Raw genomic sequence first — 17,478 nt, 5'->3', positions numbered from 1 at the left:
ATTGCCCACCTGAGTTATATGAGTCACATATTTCAAAAGGCAAACTGATGCTAAAGTATTAAGAAGGTAGGTCAGTTGGTTACATTCATGGTAAATGAAAGTCAGTTTTAAAATCGGTGTGCAAAACTGTACATGACATCACAATTTCAAGGCTGTATCTTGAAAAACAAGAAAGTAAGTCAATAGGTCAAGGTCACAGTCAATGATCAATGACACCTAATCGCTTGGGGTCAACAGGTAATTATAATCAAACAGTCATTGAAATATGATCTGATAATTTTTGAAGTATCATTTTTTGTGTAACTCATAATTATAACAAGTGACCCTAGGGCCGGGCATCTTTTCATCTCAGTGGCATAATTTGAACAAATTTGTAAGAGATCCACTAGGCAATGCTACATACCAAATATCAAAGGCCTTGAACTTTCAGACAAGAAGATATTTAAGTTTATGATAAACTTTGTACCCCCAAGGCAGGGCCTCTTTTCACACAAGGGACATAATTTGAACAATTTTGGTAGAGAAACACTATGAAAGGCAACTGACCAAATATCAATTTTAAAGCTTCAGACAAGAAGATTTTTTAAGTTTTTATCCTATATAAGTCTATGTAAAACTTGAGACCCCCGGGGCATGCCTCTTTTCATCCCAGAGTCATCATTTGAACCATTTTGGTAGAGGACCACAAGGCAACGGTACATACAAAATATCAAAGGCATAGGCCTTGTGGTTTTAGACAAGAAGATTTTTATTTTTTTTTTCCTTTGTAAGTCTATTTAAAATTTGTAACCTCAGACGCGGGGCGTCTTTTCACCCCAGAGTCACAATTTGAAAAATCTTAACAGAGGATCATAACATAATGTCACTTGCTAAATATCAAGGCTCTATGCAATGCGGTTTTAGAAAAGAAGATTTTTAAAAAAAATTTCTTTCGGTTGCCATGGCAACCAGGGAACTGCTTGGAATGAAATGCTTTCAACAATTTTGTGTAAGGGGACTACCCAAGGATCATTCCTGTGAAGTTTGGTATAATTCTGCCGTTTTCAAGAAGAAGAAAATGTTGACGGACACATGACACACGAAAGCACGACCTCTTTTGAACGAAGAAAACAACTCGAATGTGTAGCATGTCAAACGCCACTAACTATTATATTTATTTTATCGAGTGTGTGGACTTTGCTACACAACGCGGTACATATTATGACGTTCAAACATTAAAAAGAGTTATTTGAAAACGTTTCAGTCGGAAATATTTTATCGTTTTAAGCAGATAGGAATTTGTCACAAAATCTAACATTTCATATTTTTATTTACATCTTCAGCAATATTATTATGTTTGAAGCTGATATTTTAGCACATAGTATATACATTTTGACATAACTGATTTTAGATATGCTTTACATTATGCAGTGTGCTTTACATTTTTACATGGATGTTTTTAGGTATGTTTTACATTTTTTCATATTAAATGTTTATGCTTTACAGTTGGCGTTTACAATGTGGCTTCTTACTGGCGATATATGACCATTTTGTGTCGATTCGCCGTAAAACCCAACCCACTCACTCACGAAGCACGTCGGACATTTAGCGGTCACAAAAGCGCACCATGAGCCTTTCGCTCATGTGAGCTAAAAAACGACAAATAAAATAAATACCGTGTCTTTACTTTTAAGTCTAGTACATAAGCTTTAAACAATTTTCTAAAAGATTATTATTTTCCAAACAAAACAATGAAAGAAAAAGCACATACATGAAATCTTTTCTAAGGGTTTTTTGTGCTTTCCTCTAGTTTACAAATATAATAACTTGAAATAAGTTGAAATGACATTGTCGAAATAATTTCGCCAAGTGTAGCATAAATTCCATTAGCTATTTCTTGGTTGTTTGATGTTGTTTTTGTTTGTTTGCTTTTTATTGGGAGAAGGAGGGGATGTTAATGCCGTACTAATTCAATAGAAAAAAAGTGGAAACTTCACAGGTCGCTCAACACGACAAAAACGAAAATGTTGCAGGCTCGGTTTGATTGAGCCTATTCATGGACGGTAGTGGAAATGCATGCTACCGTCCACGCCTTCTAGCCCCGGGTTGAGCAGAACTCAACATTTACACATGCTAAAAGTACAAAAAGCAATTTAGAGATTCAAACGGCGGTGAACATGGAACTTTCAATGATACACATGTTGAGGCGTGTAATTCCATGAAGAGCGGCGTTTGGTCCCCAGATAAAATAATGGGTTTGCCCCAAACGAGAAAACAATGGGCAGAACTAAACAAACTGGAATTTAGGAAGGGGATCTGAGGTTATGGAACCTGCGTATCACAGGAACTGTCAAAAGACAAAATTAAAAAGCAGGCACCATATCCAAGGGGTGATTATACAATACCCAAGACTATGAAAGCGGGAGTATTGGAACCACCCAGGCCGAAATGGTCATGTTGAGAATCTAAACAGTACCAATAACACGACATAAAAGTCGTGCTGAACCATCTGAGAAGATCGAACCTGATCTTTGCAAGTAACTGTCAACTTTCTCACTGGAGGACGAATGACTTCAAACATAATGTATTTTATCAAATCGTCAGGGAGAGCAAACGCCTCTTTCGTGGATCGTACTCAGACTTCACGATATGCTCTATCGTTTCTAAGTTAAGCAGACAGGCTGGTCGTTGGACTAGTTTTTAAGAAAAAGTATTCACCCTAGATAAATAGAATTTATTTATAACGAATAATTTATATAATGACCCTTAAATTATTTATCGGACCAGATTACAACATAAATGATAAATTGCAAGGTAAGCATGTTTAAACCAAACTACATCAGGATGGTTTTCAAAAATCTGTAAGATTTACTGTTTCCTGTAGATTATATTAGTACTATATCCAATGATTAAGCAAAACAAAACCAATTTAATATGATGAATTATAGCCAACAATTTATAATCATATAACCTACTTGCATGCATGTGTTTCTCGGCTATTGTAAATAAATCTTGTGATCATGTAAATCAGTCGTTCGCGGATAGATGGCCTAATGGTTTATTAAATATATAAATATTGGATTATAAAGATATATAGTTTTAATCATTTAAATGCGATACATCTAAATAAAGTCTAAACCTTGTGTAGTAATTAAGTTACAAAACGAAATACGAGGGACCGCTTTGAGCTTTGAGCTCTATTTGCTACTTTGAACTTAAACCTTTTAACCACCAAGTTTATGCATCCTTTAAATCTTATACATGTACCTTGAATGGTAGTTTAGTTATGCTCCGGACACGAACTATGACGGACGGACAGACTGACGCACATACGCGTCATCAAATACAACGTCCGTTTTTCAGGACATATAAAACTATGATCATTTACGTGCGTTCGTGCATGTACACTTATTTAGTTACAAATCATACGATAGAATGAATTTAAGTGGCCTTGTTACCCTGCTAAACTGCCTGCCTGCGGATTACAAAGTCATTTTTAAATATACGTAATTTCAAAGCGATTTATGTAAGCTTAAATCTAAACTTTTTTTTCATAAAAAATAAAGAATACCTATCGTTTCAACAGGTTTAACGTGTCGACAAAACATTCTTTTATAGCATACTATCCTTTAAAGTACCAGAAAGCTTTTAAGTTTGTGTTGAAAACGTTCAATCTAAATAGGGAATTCATATAACTGGACTGGTAGAAAAAGACCACGTCTAGCATATCAAATGCACCCAAAAAGTCCGAATCATAAAGGGAGGCAACCAAAACAATCAATTCAATAATACTTCCTACTATGCTAACCAAATATTCAAACGTATGGTAATTATATGAGATAACAACAAGAATAATATACATGTATATGTATATTGTAAATTAATAAAAATAAATAAGGCAGCCACATTTTCAACAAATGCATAATTTGTTTGTTTGTTTTGGGTTAACGCCGGTTTTTAACAGTCTTTCGGTGGTAGTGTAACCTAACCAGTGTTCATGGATTCTGTACCAGTACAAACCTGTTCTCCGCAAGTAATAGCCAACTTCCTCACATAAATCAGGGGTTAAGGTCGAACGATTTTAGACACAATATTTTATCAAATCGTCATGTGGCGTTGAATTCTTTATGTGAGAAAGCCGTCCTGCTGACTTACGGAAAGTCGGTGGTTCTACCCAAGTGCCCGCTTGTGATGATATAATGCACGGAGGGGCATCTGGGGTCTTCCCCAACCATCAAAGCTGGAAACTCGTCTTATCACATATGATTGTGTCGGTGCGACTTTATCCCAACAAAATAAATAAATAAATTGTCACGGAGAACACCAAAACACCTGGAGATCATTTCTATAAAATATATGATTTTCCTTTCGATATCCATGGTATCCATAGTTCGGAATGGATTTTAATTCTTCATGCACTTTTGAAAGGGTGCCACCAAAGGATCATTTGTGTGAAGTTTGATGTAAATCTACCCATTTCTTTTGAAGTAAATTATTTTAAATTTACATTATGGTCATTGAATAAAATAAGCACCGTCCCCTTAACGAAACAGAATGGCTAATGTTGTAAGATTTTCTGGTCCTATAGGATCATGGAATCCATTCAACATATGTGTATAAGAGTTCCGCTTAAGCAGGTGCTAGGGAGGCGTGAGAGGTGTTGCACATTCCATTACCTCTCATGAACAGACTCGAAGTCTGTATTATTCTTCTAGGTTGCATTCCTTGCTTCCAAAGGATCTTCTTACATATTTTATTAAGTAATTTTGATAGAAAGTCACCTAAATATCTTTTGTACAACATATTTGAGAAATCTAGACTTTCTTTTCGGTTGCCATGGCAACCACAGTTCTGACTGGGTTATAATTCTAAGGGCAATTCTGAACGGGGACCACCTAAGCATCATTCCTGTGAAGTGTGGTGTAAATATGCCCAGTAGTTTTGAAGAAGATTTGTTTTTAGAAATTGTTGACGGACGCATGACGGAAGACGCATGACGGACAACTGACATCAAGCTCGGCATAAGCCCTGTTTCAATTTATATTATCAAAACTGTATATATATATTGTATTTGAATGTTTCCTTTTTATACGTATTTAAAACTCCGTTTGATTTAAAAGAATGACAAAATAGTCGTACAAAATATAGAACTAAAGGAAGTTGTTAAAAAGAAATCTTCCTACTTCCGTATTTGAACTTCCTTCTTTCCTAACGGTAATCCTACATTCTACCTTCTGAACTAATGAATAAATTGTAATTCATTCGATTAAAAAAGTCGTAAACAACATCAGTATGAATTAAGTTTTATTTATTTCTATCTTACCGATATTATAACTTCATTCGAACTCCGTTTCAAGCTTCAACATACTTATAAGGTAAAGCTTCATGAGTGCGATGTTTTTTTTACGTCTTTCAAATTTGGCATAACGGATCAAACCCACGACCTCCAATTGAGGAGGTTATTAGATATCATTTAAACGGACTATAATTGTATAATTATTCAGAGGTACATCGGAAATAAATAGATAAATGGACAATAACAAGTTTAACATGCAGGATTAAAAAGTTCACTGAGTGACAATAATCCAATAATTAATCACTATATTGATCAAAACCACGGATTTTTTCTCAAACTCATAAGTGCAGGAATTTGCATACTTTTTGTTCAGACGGTGCGAACAGTCATCCTCGAATATATTTACAGGTGCTTAGTTTAGATCTTTTCCTATCCCTATATTTCCTATCCGAAATATGATACAGCATAAAGAAAAAAGTTTAACATTTCATTGAAAAGAAAATTGTCCTGTAAATAAGGTTAGGCTACCTACCTTTACATCCATTTCCTTGACCACCACTGTAATAGCCTGAATCACATACATCGCATACATCCCTGCTAAAGTAAGAACTTTGCCAACTACATCTACTGCCCTCAATACAGTTTGCAATCGAGTAGCATTCTGTATGAATAAAGATTTCTTCAATAAGCACTAGTTAAAAGCAGTTACATCCTAGAAAAGCAAACGATAAACGTACATTTTGTGGTCATTCAGGGATATGCAAATTCTAGATATTGATCTTCCAGAACAATTTTGTTTAAAGCTGTTGATGTTCATTTTATTCTCGCTAGACAATCTCCTCTTGCGTTACGTTATCTCTGTAATCGGCATTTTAGTGATATCATGGTCAGACACACACTTTATCGTTAAAATTAGCACAATTAAGGTACAATATACATCTATTGGTATAACATGCTTAGACAGATCATTTGAACATGTATTTTTTAAATGCAAAGCCAATTAACTTCGCACTATGATTGACAAAGCTAACTTTAATAATAGACACTTTTTACTGACCGTCGGCCTGACACGCATACTCCTGTTCATATTTACACTCTTCGTCATTCAGACCTGTTCCACGGCTACCTCCAGACGCCCATACCTGCGACGAACAGTGTCAATTATATTGTTGTCGTCAGTGTAGAGATGTCCGATAAGACTAATGACTTACGTCTTAAAGAGATGCACAGTCTGCCATATATTTATTTATGTCGCAATTATTAAGCGGACAAAATTCCCTAAACTTTATTATCTCCTGTTCGTTTGCAAATCAAAAACTTTTAATACATGTTCTTTAAGCCTTTGCAGAATGCTGAACATCGTGAGCAGCACAATAAGGGTTTGGCAAAACAATGGCCTAATGCGATATAGAAATAGTTAAGGTAAATATCTTTAGAGAAGCAACAAAAAAACCCAATCAGATGCGTAAGTAATTTCAAAGGTCAGATCCAGTCAAAAAATTTTGTGCTACTTTGAGCCAGACCGTCACTGCTTCTAGTTTATATCTATTAACCTACCTCTACACAATTTTCATTGTCAGAATTCGGTTCACCCTCTAAATACCAGCTCCATGGTATTCCTGTTCCGTCCAACCATGTGTATCCGCTATTTGCCCCAACCAACAACTCTCCTAGATAAAATAACACTTTAGTCCATTAATATATTAGTTTTAATTATTTCTATGTCATATATCATTCAAACAAGTTCCCCGAAGAATCTAATTTCTCCCGTTTTGATGGCTAATATTCATTGTATTAAGAAACAAGAATGTCGTCATTTTAACTAAAGTGTTTGATGAAATAATTAATGAATTAAGTCCACAACATAGCCGCAATTCCAGAAAATATAATCAGACAAGAAGATCTTCATGATATGCGCATGTCCACTTCATGTTTATAACGCTTACAAATTTCATTTTAACTGAATGGAAACTATACAATTGAGTATAAAATGTTCTGCTGTAGTTGTAATATTTCAAAGTCCATCAGGTCATAACTCTAAAATAAATCAAAGGGCATCAATTTCATGATGTATACAAAGTTTCGTTTGGATAAGATTGACTCTGTAGGAGGAATATTCAGTACACAACGTTCTGATGTAGTTGTAATAGTTCAAAGTTTTGAAAAGGGTCATGACTCTAAAACAAATAGTCAGGCATAAAAGCCCCGTCAATAAGGGGCATGTCATTTCATGTTGATGACGTATACTGAGTTTCATCTTAATTGGACGCAAATTCTAGGAAGCTCTGAGAACACAAGGTACATGTGTAATTGTAACATAACACAAATAACTGGACAATATGCGCATGTCAACTACAAACTGATGACGTATTCCACGTTTCGTTAAAATGGATCTAGAGTTGAGTACACAAGGTACATATGTATTTGTAATAAGGCTATGTTTAAAAAGGGACATTACTCAACACAAATTATAATCGCACAAGAAAGTCCCGAAAATATGCATATGTCCAATTCATGTTGATGATGTAAATCAAGTTTCATTTGAACTGGATTCAAATGTGCGAAGGCGGCTGAGAACACTAGAAAGTGTGACAGACGTACAGCTCAAATGCTATATGCCTCCTGGGTCTTTGACTTTGACACGGGGGTGGGGGGAATAAAACTGTCGTGCCTTTTTGCATAAAAGAGACGGTATTGGGATAATGTTTTACTATAGCAAGTAGGTAAAACTTCATATTGTCCGCAAATTTAAATAGCATCACTAGTATCACTTCCAGCTTCTCATATCTTTTTGAATTTGAAGCGTGCGACGAATTACTATGGAACATTCGAGGCGATGGGTTAATGAAAAGGACCATGTATGATAAGAGGTGTTTTGGGCCCCCGATCTAATTTTGTTTTTAAATGCATCATTATATTATAAGATATATCTGTTTCCCAGATTTAGTTGCCAAATATCTGAATAAAGTCAGTATCTTTAAAACAAAAATACTGATTTATTTATAGTATATACATGAATATTTGGTTTATGAGTGGGTATGCTTCAAAAGTGTCATACTGAAGTTATTATTTACTTAAATTACCTAATAATTCATTACTAATACAGTGTGCAATTCATTTTGGCATTTAATACACATTATAATACTTGAATAAAAAAAATTATAAAGGGAGATAACCCTTAAAACACATCAAGAAATGTTTATTGTTTTATATCTAGTTTATCTTATTTTGTAAGTTTAGAACTTGTCAATGCTACAAATTTAATTACTTGTTACCATGGTAACACAGATTGATGTTTTATGCATCGATTTTTTAAAAGCATCCATTATTTCTCCTCAATTCCTCAGGTTTGGTTTGAGATATTAAAAGGAAACTTCTATAGGTAAACTATAGTAAGACAAATGTGTTGGTGTCATATGGACTCTGTGGAGTTAAAATAAAAAAAACAAGAGGACAATATTCTCACCTGATATACACTGCTTACTTGACAATTTTTGATATAGGGCGAAACCCTTCTCTGACAAGATGGTTGTAAAAATTTCCACTAAATATATATGGACAGGTATGGTGTATGTGTGGGGAATAACATATGGTACTAAGAGAGACAATTTAAAAAAGTTAAAAAAAAAAAACAAAAACAAAAAAAAAAAAAACAGACGGGACGGTATTAAAATTGTCCTTAGTCATACACAGAAAACTAGGACCATTCTTAAGCAGCCACGCTTTTTAACAAACCAACTTGGCTTAAAGGAATTGGGTACATGGTCAAGGAACACTGTCAAATTATTTTGAAATCGAACCAGCAATTTGAGATGATAAGGGATAAAATTTGAAAACTCTTCCATAAAGACATGAAGGAAAACCAGCCCTAAACTTGTTATAGGACCAAAATGATCTAAAGTCGGCAGAGAGTCACCAAAGGAACATTTCTGTAAAAATTTTTTTAAATGAAGCCTTTGGTTCCTGAGTTAATTCCTTTCGGTTGCAACAGGAACCAGAATTGAGCATGATTTCAAGGAATCTCAGTAGAAACCACACAAGGAACATTCCTGTAAACTTTAGTTGAAATTGGCGTAGTGTTTTTGACAGAATGGTGTTTTTTAAAAACAAAATACGGACTGACACCCACTGATCCTTACACTACATGCTCTTGTAAGCTGATAAGCTAAAACTAATATTCAGACACAAAACTAAACTGCATTTTCATAATGCATACCAAGTTTCATTTTAATTAGGTGGAAACTATACGAGTAGCGTACACAATACTTCAAACACTAAATATGCCTCTCGGTGGACACAAGAAAGTAATCGAAAAGACATCAACAAGAGCTGTCACAGGAGACAGCGCGCTCAACTATTTGAAGCTGGATATTTAAACTGGGCACATCTGAGGAAGCTTGAGCTGTCACAGGAGAGTTTAATAACTCCAGTTTGGATTAAGATATTGAACAATAGTTTAAGTCTGTGTTAAAAGTATTAAATAATAAGAGAGATAAAGAGTATCAAAACAATAAATAAGCATAGTTCTAAACACATATTATGGGCATAATACATGAAATATTGGTGTAAGAGTGATACACCTTGTGTCATATGATGTGGGTGATGATGTGGAACAACAACTTTAAGTTTGAATCAAATCCATTTAGTAATAATTGAGGCAGAGTGAAAATGCAACACAATTTTAACCCGAAATATTAAATAAAAAGGAGAGATAATTCATTAATTGCTGGCGCTAGATTATAGCCCTTGTGTCATATGATGTGAGTTATGATATGGAACAACTACTTTAAGTTCGAATCAAAAGCTCTCTGTAATAAAAGAGATATAGTAAAAACGCCTCGAAATTACCCTTAAATTCTATGAATAAGGGAGGCATAATTAATGCAATATTGCTGCTAGAGTTATGTACTTGTAAATCAAATTCATTTATTAATAACTGAGAAAGAGTGAAAGTGCATCAAAAGTTGAACATGAAATTCAAAGTAAAATAGGTATACATGTAATTCATAAAACATTGGTGTGGGAGTTATGACCCTTGTGTCATATGCTGTAGGTGATGATGAGGAATAAGTATTTTATATTTGAAACAAATCCATCAAGAGAAAGTGTATCAAAACCAAGGTGCGGACTCGGAAAGATGCAGACACATACTGAAATGCTACTATCTCTTTACAGCTGAAACATAGGGAGAAGTGTTAATTCTATGTGTTAGCATATTGATCCCTCTTTTATTTATACAATGTCGTGGATATCTCACACGATATCTCGTGGGACCTACATATAAATAGGTCATCCAAAAAAGCAAATCAAACTCAATGGTATATCAGACCCTCGTCAGACCACAGCTGCAATATAGTTCCGAAGTCTTGTCTCCAAGCACACAAACCCAAATAGACCAAAATAGAAGCGGCCCAAAGACGGGCAGTCAGCACATTGGGCTTTGTCTGACTTTGGCCACAACTCCATTGTCACTGACATGATACACACTCTAAAATGGCGCAGGCAAGATCTCCGGCGCATTAACACCCGACTCTCTCTAATGTGTAAACTCTCAAATCAACTGGATGCATTGTCCATGGAAGATTATCTCATCCCCTAAACAAGGCAATAAAGCCATTAACATTAGCTGTCTTTCAGATTAATCTCTCTGCAACCACTGACTGCCTTGAATATTATTTTTACCCCAGGACTATAGGCCTGTGGCATAATCTTCCATCTGACATTCTCTTCCTTCCAAACCTTGAGCAGTTCAATGCCACTGTTTGCAACATTGAACATACTTCGCCATAATCTTGCATTTCATCCCTGTTTTTATTTTTCTTAATCACTAACAAATGCTCCTTTCCATTTTGTTTGGCTCGATTTTCTATTATTGTCTACTAACACTTATTTTTGGCTTGACGCGAACGAACGTGTCTACGTCCCTGTAAAGAGTTGGTCAATATCGGAAGATAGATAGTATCGGAAAATAGTTTGTATGAGCGGTTAGAACGGGACTTGCCAAATATGTGAAAGGAGTTCATGTTACTTTAGCCCAAATTCGCTAAAAACACAAATCCGAGGATTACAACAAGATGTTACATAACAATTTTAACTTTTCAAAATAGACATAATTAAACATACCGTTTAGTTTTATAAAATGAAAAATAAGACAGTAAAACTTTACAATATTATTAACAAGGTACCAAATATATTTTTTTTCTGCCTATTATACATTTTAACTCAATAATTTACTATGAAATATTTAACATATAAACAATATGAGATCAATTAAGATCAGATTAAGTTTCATATATACATGCGTTTTGAATTTTTGTTTTATGCTGAAAGGCTTTTCTAACTGGATATCTGGCCTTGATGCTAATGACATACATTAAATCCCACCAGGATTGTATTGATTTTTAATCTATTATTCAGGATTTCGATAATCTATAATCGATAATTATGATGTCTAAAAGATTGTGCTAAAATGTTTATTCCCATCCCAACGCAAAAGTATTTTAACTTATTTTTAGGTATAATTATTTAATTATTATTTAAGTTTCTTCTTCTTAGAATACTACACTTGTCTTCCTTGTTGTACTATTTTTGTCATTGTTTAAGACAATTAGTCCGTACGGACATTTTAAATAGGGATAGGACGCCATCACTCGAGATGCATTGTGTTTAAAAGCCGTTACCACGAATTTTTCAAAAGAAGACATCCAACTTTAGTGAATTGTTCTCGATATGTGAAAAATATCTTGAGAAACTCATTTGTTTATTGCTTATACTGAATCTTAAATATCATTTAAGGTCAATAGGGATGATAGTTTTCCCTTGAACGGAACAAGGAACTTTTAAATCACGCATTGGCTCTTGAGGCATTGCAATCGTAAAATATCTTAATATCTTATTTCCTGATACAAAAAGTTAGAAGAGGTTTTTGGGAGTAACCTAGTTAAATAATCATTAAAAGTCTAATTTGTAATTGTTGCTGACACAACTTGATTATTTATGATATTATTTATTTTTGTTTAGACTGTTACGCCCGAAATATATTATACATATATTACAAGTTCATTCCTTGTGTAAAGTAAGTACCGGTTTTTGTTGCGCCAAAGAAAGAGCGCTACTATATTGTATCTAATGTTTTTTTATTAAGGGCATATTCAAATCGAAATAATTTATAGCAAAACCGTATTTTAAGACTACTTATACAATCGGTTCAAATAATACCCTCGTTAAATTATTACGCCCGACAACCGCACATCGTGCATAAATAGTGTTAATTGCTGTAAATTATTTTTTTAAATTTACCATGTTACAGAATCGCAAATTGTGAATATACTCTTCTAGAATGAGGCAATTACTGAAGATGATGACATCATTTTCTTGGACGAGTTTGACGAAAGATTTCCACCGACTTATTAAGTAATAATATTGTATGACGGGCAAACAGCAATTAAATAACTCGAGGATTATAGGTATATAATAATGACAACTTCTTAAGACATCGCCACAGTCACAACTCAGTAGCAGTTCATATATTCAGGCCGAATATTTTTCTCTTGCAAATTGCACTAAAACCTTAACAATTGTTAGATTTATCATCAACATAGAAGCACATGAGGGCTGATACCTTTTCATTCTATATCTATTTTATCTTACTATAATAATAGTTTAGATTAAAAATGTTTCACTGAATACTGTATTCCTGCCTTTTCTAGTTTTTCCCAGCTTGGTATGAGTGCAAATATATAATATACAGAACAATGTTAGACCTAAAATAACCTTTTTATTCTATATTTATTTCACTCCATACGTAATATACGTAATTCATTGAATGTTGTTTTTTCTGCGTATCATCATTAAAAAAGTATATGGTGCAACCTCCCTACAACAGCCATTTGGCAATTTGGTTGGTAATAACACTTGGCTGAGATATTATGCACACAAACATTGTCAGCAAGTTTGGTGAAGATCGGATGAAAACTGTTCGACTTAAAAGAGCGGACAAGGCTAAATTCCCGTTTTTCGAGTAATTCAAGGACTATAATCAAAATGTGCCTGGTACAATTCGGCTGGTTATCGAAATTGACCGAGATATAATGCCCACAAACATTGTCAGCAAGTTTGGTGAAGATCCGACGAAAACTGAAATATAGAGCAGACATGTTTTGGATGCTGACCGCCCGTCCGTTGCCATTCATAATCTTCTCCATTTTGTTTCTTAACCGTTAAATAAAAACTGCTGAGGTAGCTATTCAGACAGTCAGGGCTGATACCAATTTCTAGGTTTCGTCCGGAACGGCTTCTTTAAGCGACGTTTCAAATATTCCAACATCTGATGATCCTTTTCACTGTATTTTTAAGTTTTTTTATTATTAACGAACGTTATAATATCTAAATCAGATAGCATTGTTATCCCTTGAATCGTTTTTGTGTGTTGTAAACAACAAAAAATCAAATTAAATCCAGATTTCAAGACGCATAATCAAACTCTGTACATAGAGCGCCTACTTCATCCGATTTACATTCGGAACATTTTCACGCGTTTCGATCTTTATCGTATGTGTAACATAGGACTGTTGAACCGTCCAAATACAGAAAATACAGGATTTTTGTACGCGCGTGCGTCCAAATACAGAAAATACAGGATTTTTGTACGCACGTGCATCCAAATACCGAAATATATTGTACGGTCACGTGTTTCAAATGAATGTTTGCGGATGGATAGATAAAATAGGTATAGAATAAAAAATCGTAAAGAGTTTTTGTCGAAATTGTTCCTGGTTATTGCGCAAAAAGACAATCCCACGTAAATTTAATTTAAAATGTTGTTTGTACATGCATTACTGACAACAGCTAGCCGGGTAAACTGGTACACATCGATTGTTTATCGCAACATTATACTAACTCTCTCGATTAAATCGTGAGATAAGACAGTTTTTCAATGAACATCACCTTATATGTAAATTATGTGTAAACTGATAAAACAAATTGGATAAACTGATGGTGTTTGATTCAGACTCTCGGTAACATTTTCAAAATGATTTCCTAAGAATTAGATCTTCACGGTATGCTTTAGAATTGGCTGTAATTATTTTTGACATAAATTATATTGAATATATATGGAGTTTGACTTCTGTAAAATTGTAAAATTTTGCCATTTTGGCCAGAGAAAAATATCGAATAAAGGCATACTACAGGTAGTGAAATGAACATTCTTTTACTGGTATATGTTCAAATTGATATTTAGAACATACAATATTTAGAACATAATTATGATAAAATTATTGACATTATCGTTACCACTTAGTCATCTTTTTTTATGAAAATTTGTATGTAAACTTTTTTGAGTAAAATGGCCGCCACTGTGGCGATGCCTCAGAATGCTATGCAAGTACTGTCAAAAGGTCTAATTATCCTGTAATTTGCGAAAAATCTATAGTTCAAGCAAACGAAATCACTTCCGTATGACGTTACAACATGTTTTTATTTACCTTTACGCCAAGCTCTTCAAGTAAATCAAGAGTTTCGTCCCTTTATATGGCTATTTCTAGAGTAAAATGTTCCGACAAAATACCGTATTTGTTCAAAGTCTAAAATTGTTCTCCCCTGCGCTCGTGTCGTACTTTTGTGATAAATGGCATGAAAATGTCTAAAAATGTACAATATCTGTGTTGATGACATGAAACTAGACCATGAATCATGACTTATAATGCAAAACTGATACATTTTTCTTTCAAAAAATGCAAGAGTGCAAATAATTCATATCGTTCAGTTGTATTTTTACTTTAATTTTCCTCGAAATTGAGGGGCTAAAACTGTGCTTTATCATACATGGTCCTTTACCAATAGAAACCCCCATGATCGACAGCAATTATTAATGAACACGTGTGTAATGGCGTGGATTGGAACATCATGTTTTTAGATTTGTTTATTTCATAAACTTTTCGAAGTATTCTTATAAGTGATTTTAATACTGTATTTACTTTACTGTAAAATATCTATAACTTTTACAGTTATAGGATAAAATTGGTGTGCAAGATGGACTAACATACAAGGATAGGGCATACCACCAATACCCTCGGGTATCATAGAGATATTAGAGTAATAACCATGCAAAAATTATTAAGAACGAACAATTTCATATAGCTTACCGTCTTCAGTCTGTTCAGTGTGATACCATACATTATATTTCAGAGAAGATGTGACACTAAGCAAGTCTCCACTGTACATTGACCTGCATTGAGCTCTTGCATCTCCCCAGGAACGTTTAGTAGAGAAGTATCTATAACATCGTCCATTAGAAGAATAATACGAAGATGGGCAAATTGCACCTGAATACATAATACAAATCAGCTATATTATGTATTGAATAAAAGTTTTATCTCTCATGCTGTTGTTGGTAATTAATTATAATTCACATCAACAAAAGTTCAGTTAGTACATTTTACAAGAACTGGCAAGAAAGTATAAGCTTTTCGGTCTAAGATCAGAAAGAAATAAAATTATTGTCTCGAGAACTCTCGTATTATTCAAATCTCTCATGAAGAGAAGGAGAAAATTACATATGTTTATGCATGTCGGCTTATTGATATATACATATATTGTTCGTTATATATCATGCTTAAATTCAAGGTCTCCGGTCTTCCTCCATTACTGTCGGTAAATCTTTCACGCATCTGCCCTACAGGTTTTCTGGTCGTTCCGACCGCCAAACAACCAAAATCCTTATTATATAATAATACAAACACATAAAAAAGACAAAAACAATCCTTTTAGTAAAATGTGTAATTTCTGGGCTGATCTTTAAGTTTTACCGAATACTGGAAGGGGTTACTCAAAGATAAAGTATAGCCAACTCCAACACATAAAGCCAGTTTACCCGCAACAATTACGAAAAGACACCTAGCTTTAAAAGAAGAATATTTGCGTTTGTCTGCCCTACATTAAGTACATCATGGAGAAACAGCGTGTTTATACTGTCTGCCTACGTTTATAAACTCGAGGCATTAGAATACAAGTTGCATACATTTGGATAAGACCGGATTCGGACTGTAACAGAAACCATTTATTATCCTCAGATTGTTCATCAGCCATTGTTATCTTGGCTAAAAATATATATGTAACACTTACAAGTATAAACGATCCCAATTATAACTCCAAACAGAACCAATGAACACCACATGATGCCGTTACTCGAAGCCTTTCTTTTTTATTTCATTTATTATTGAGCCTTGAATTATAAAGGAACATATTTTTTAAGTTATATATTATGATTAATAATATTATTATCTATGGCAAAGAAATAGCGACAGATTTTTCTTTAAAATTATTAAACAAACAAAGATTAATGTTTCATGCTTAAATTGCTAAGATGTACATAATCCAACATGCTTATATATATATTATATATGAAACACAATTACTAAGAACGATAGAATGTTCTACAACCAAAAAAGAAAAAGAGAAAAAAAAAAACAACGAGAAACATCGTGACTGCCTTGTCTACGTTTAATAAAATGTAAATCCAATAAATGAAATATTGTAGAAACGGAGATAAGGAGAGAGTAGTCTTTACGACAGACTGGCTTATTAGTTGTCGTATATTTTAGGAATATTTACTACATCACTTGGCTTTGATTTACACTTTGCTCAAGTACGTCTTAAGTTACCATTTCAATAAATGAGTAAATAAGGTAATTTATTCATCGCTGTTAAATAGAACAACCTATATTTGTTTGTTTGCTTTGGGTTTAACGCTGTTTTTCAACAGTATTTTAATCATTTACGGCAGGCAGTTAACCTAATCAGTGCTCCTGGATTCTGTACCAGTACAATCCCGTTCCGCGCAAGTAACTGCCAACTTGCCTATATGAATCAGAGGTGGAGGTGGTCACACTGACTTTTATCAAATTGTCACGGAGAACATATGCCCTGCCAGGGGATCGAACTCACTGCCCCGGCCGGGCTCAATAACGATGTATAAGAAGGTATGTAAATCATATACATGTACTGGTATTTTTTGTCTAAAAACATAGAATGACTTTATTCAATATTCAGAATCTGACCTTATTTTGTTCATGCCATAAAGTAAATGGTACTAGAAATGAAATTGACAGGTATTACAAAAGGCCAGGTACTCTTATAGGTATACTAGTTCTAAATGGATGATAGGATAATATCCTCAATTTTCCCCCAGTTAGTGGCATTCC

At 34.1% G+C, this 17,478-nt stretch overlaps 1 protein-coding gene across 1 annotated transcript; it reads right to left on the bottom strand.

Moving 5' to 3' along the window:
- Nucleotides 1–6,823: 6,823 nt before the first annotated feature.
- Nucleotides 6,824–16,363, bottom strand: LOC123557991 (C-type lectin-like). Its single transcript, XM_053544786.1, has 3 exons — nt 16,258–16,363; nt 15,421–15,600; nt 6,824–6,945 (listed from the first exon to the last, which is right to left on the bottom strand). The coding sequence occupies exons 1-3, from the start codon at nt 16,361–16,363 to the stop codon at nt 6,824–6,826; spliced, it is 408 nt and encodes a 135-aa protein (XP_053400761.1).
- Nucleotides 16,364–17,478: the final 1,115 nt, after the last annotated feature.

Source organism: Mercenaria mercenaria, chromosome 5 (assembly GCF_021730395.1).
Source record: "Mercenaria mercenaria strain notata chromosome 5, MADL_Memer_1, whole genome shotgun sequence".
Classification (NCBI taxonomy): domain Eukaryota; kingdom Metazoa; phylum Mollusca; class Bivalvia; order Venerida; family Veneridae; genus Mercenaria; species Mercenaria mercenaria.
This window is presented reverse-complemented; position numbering and strand designations above follow the sequence as displayed.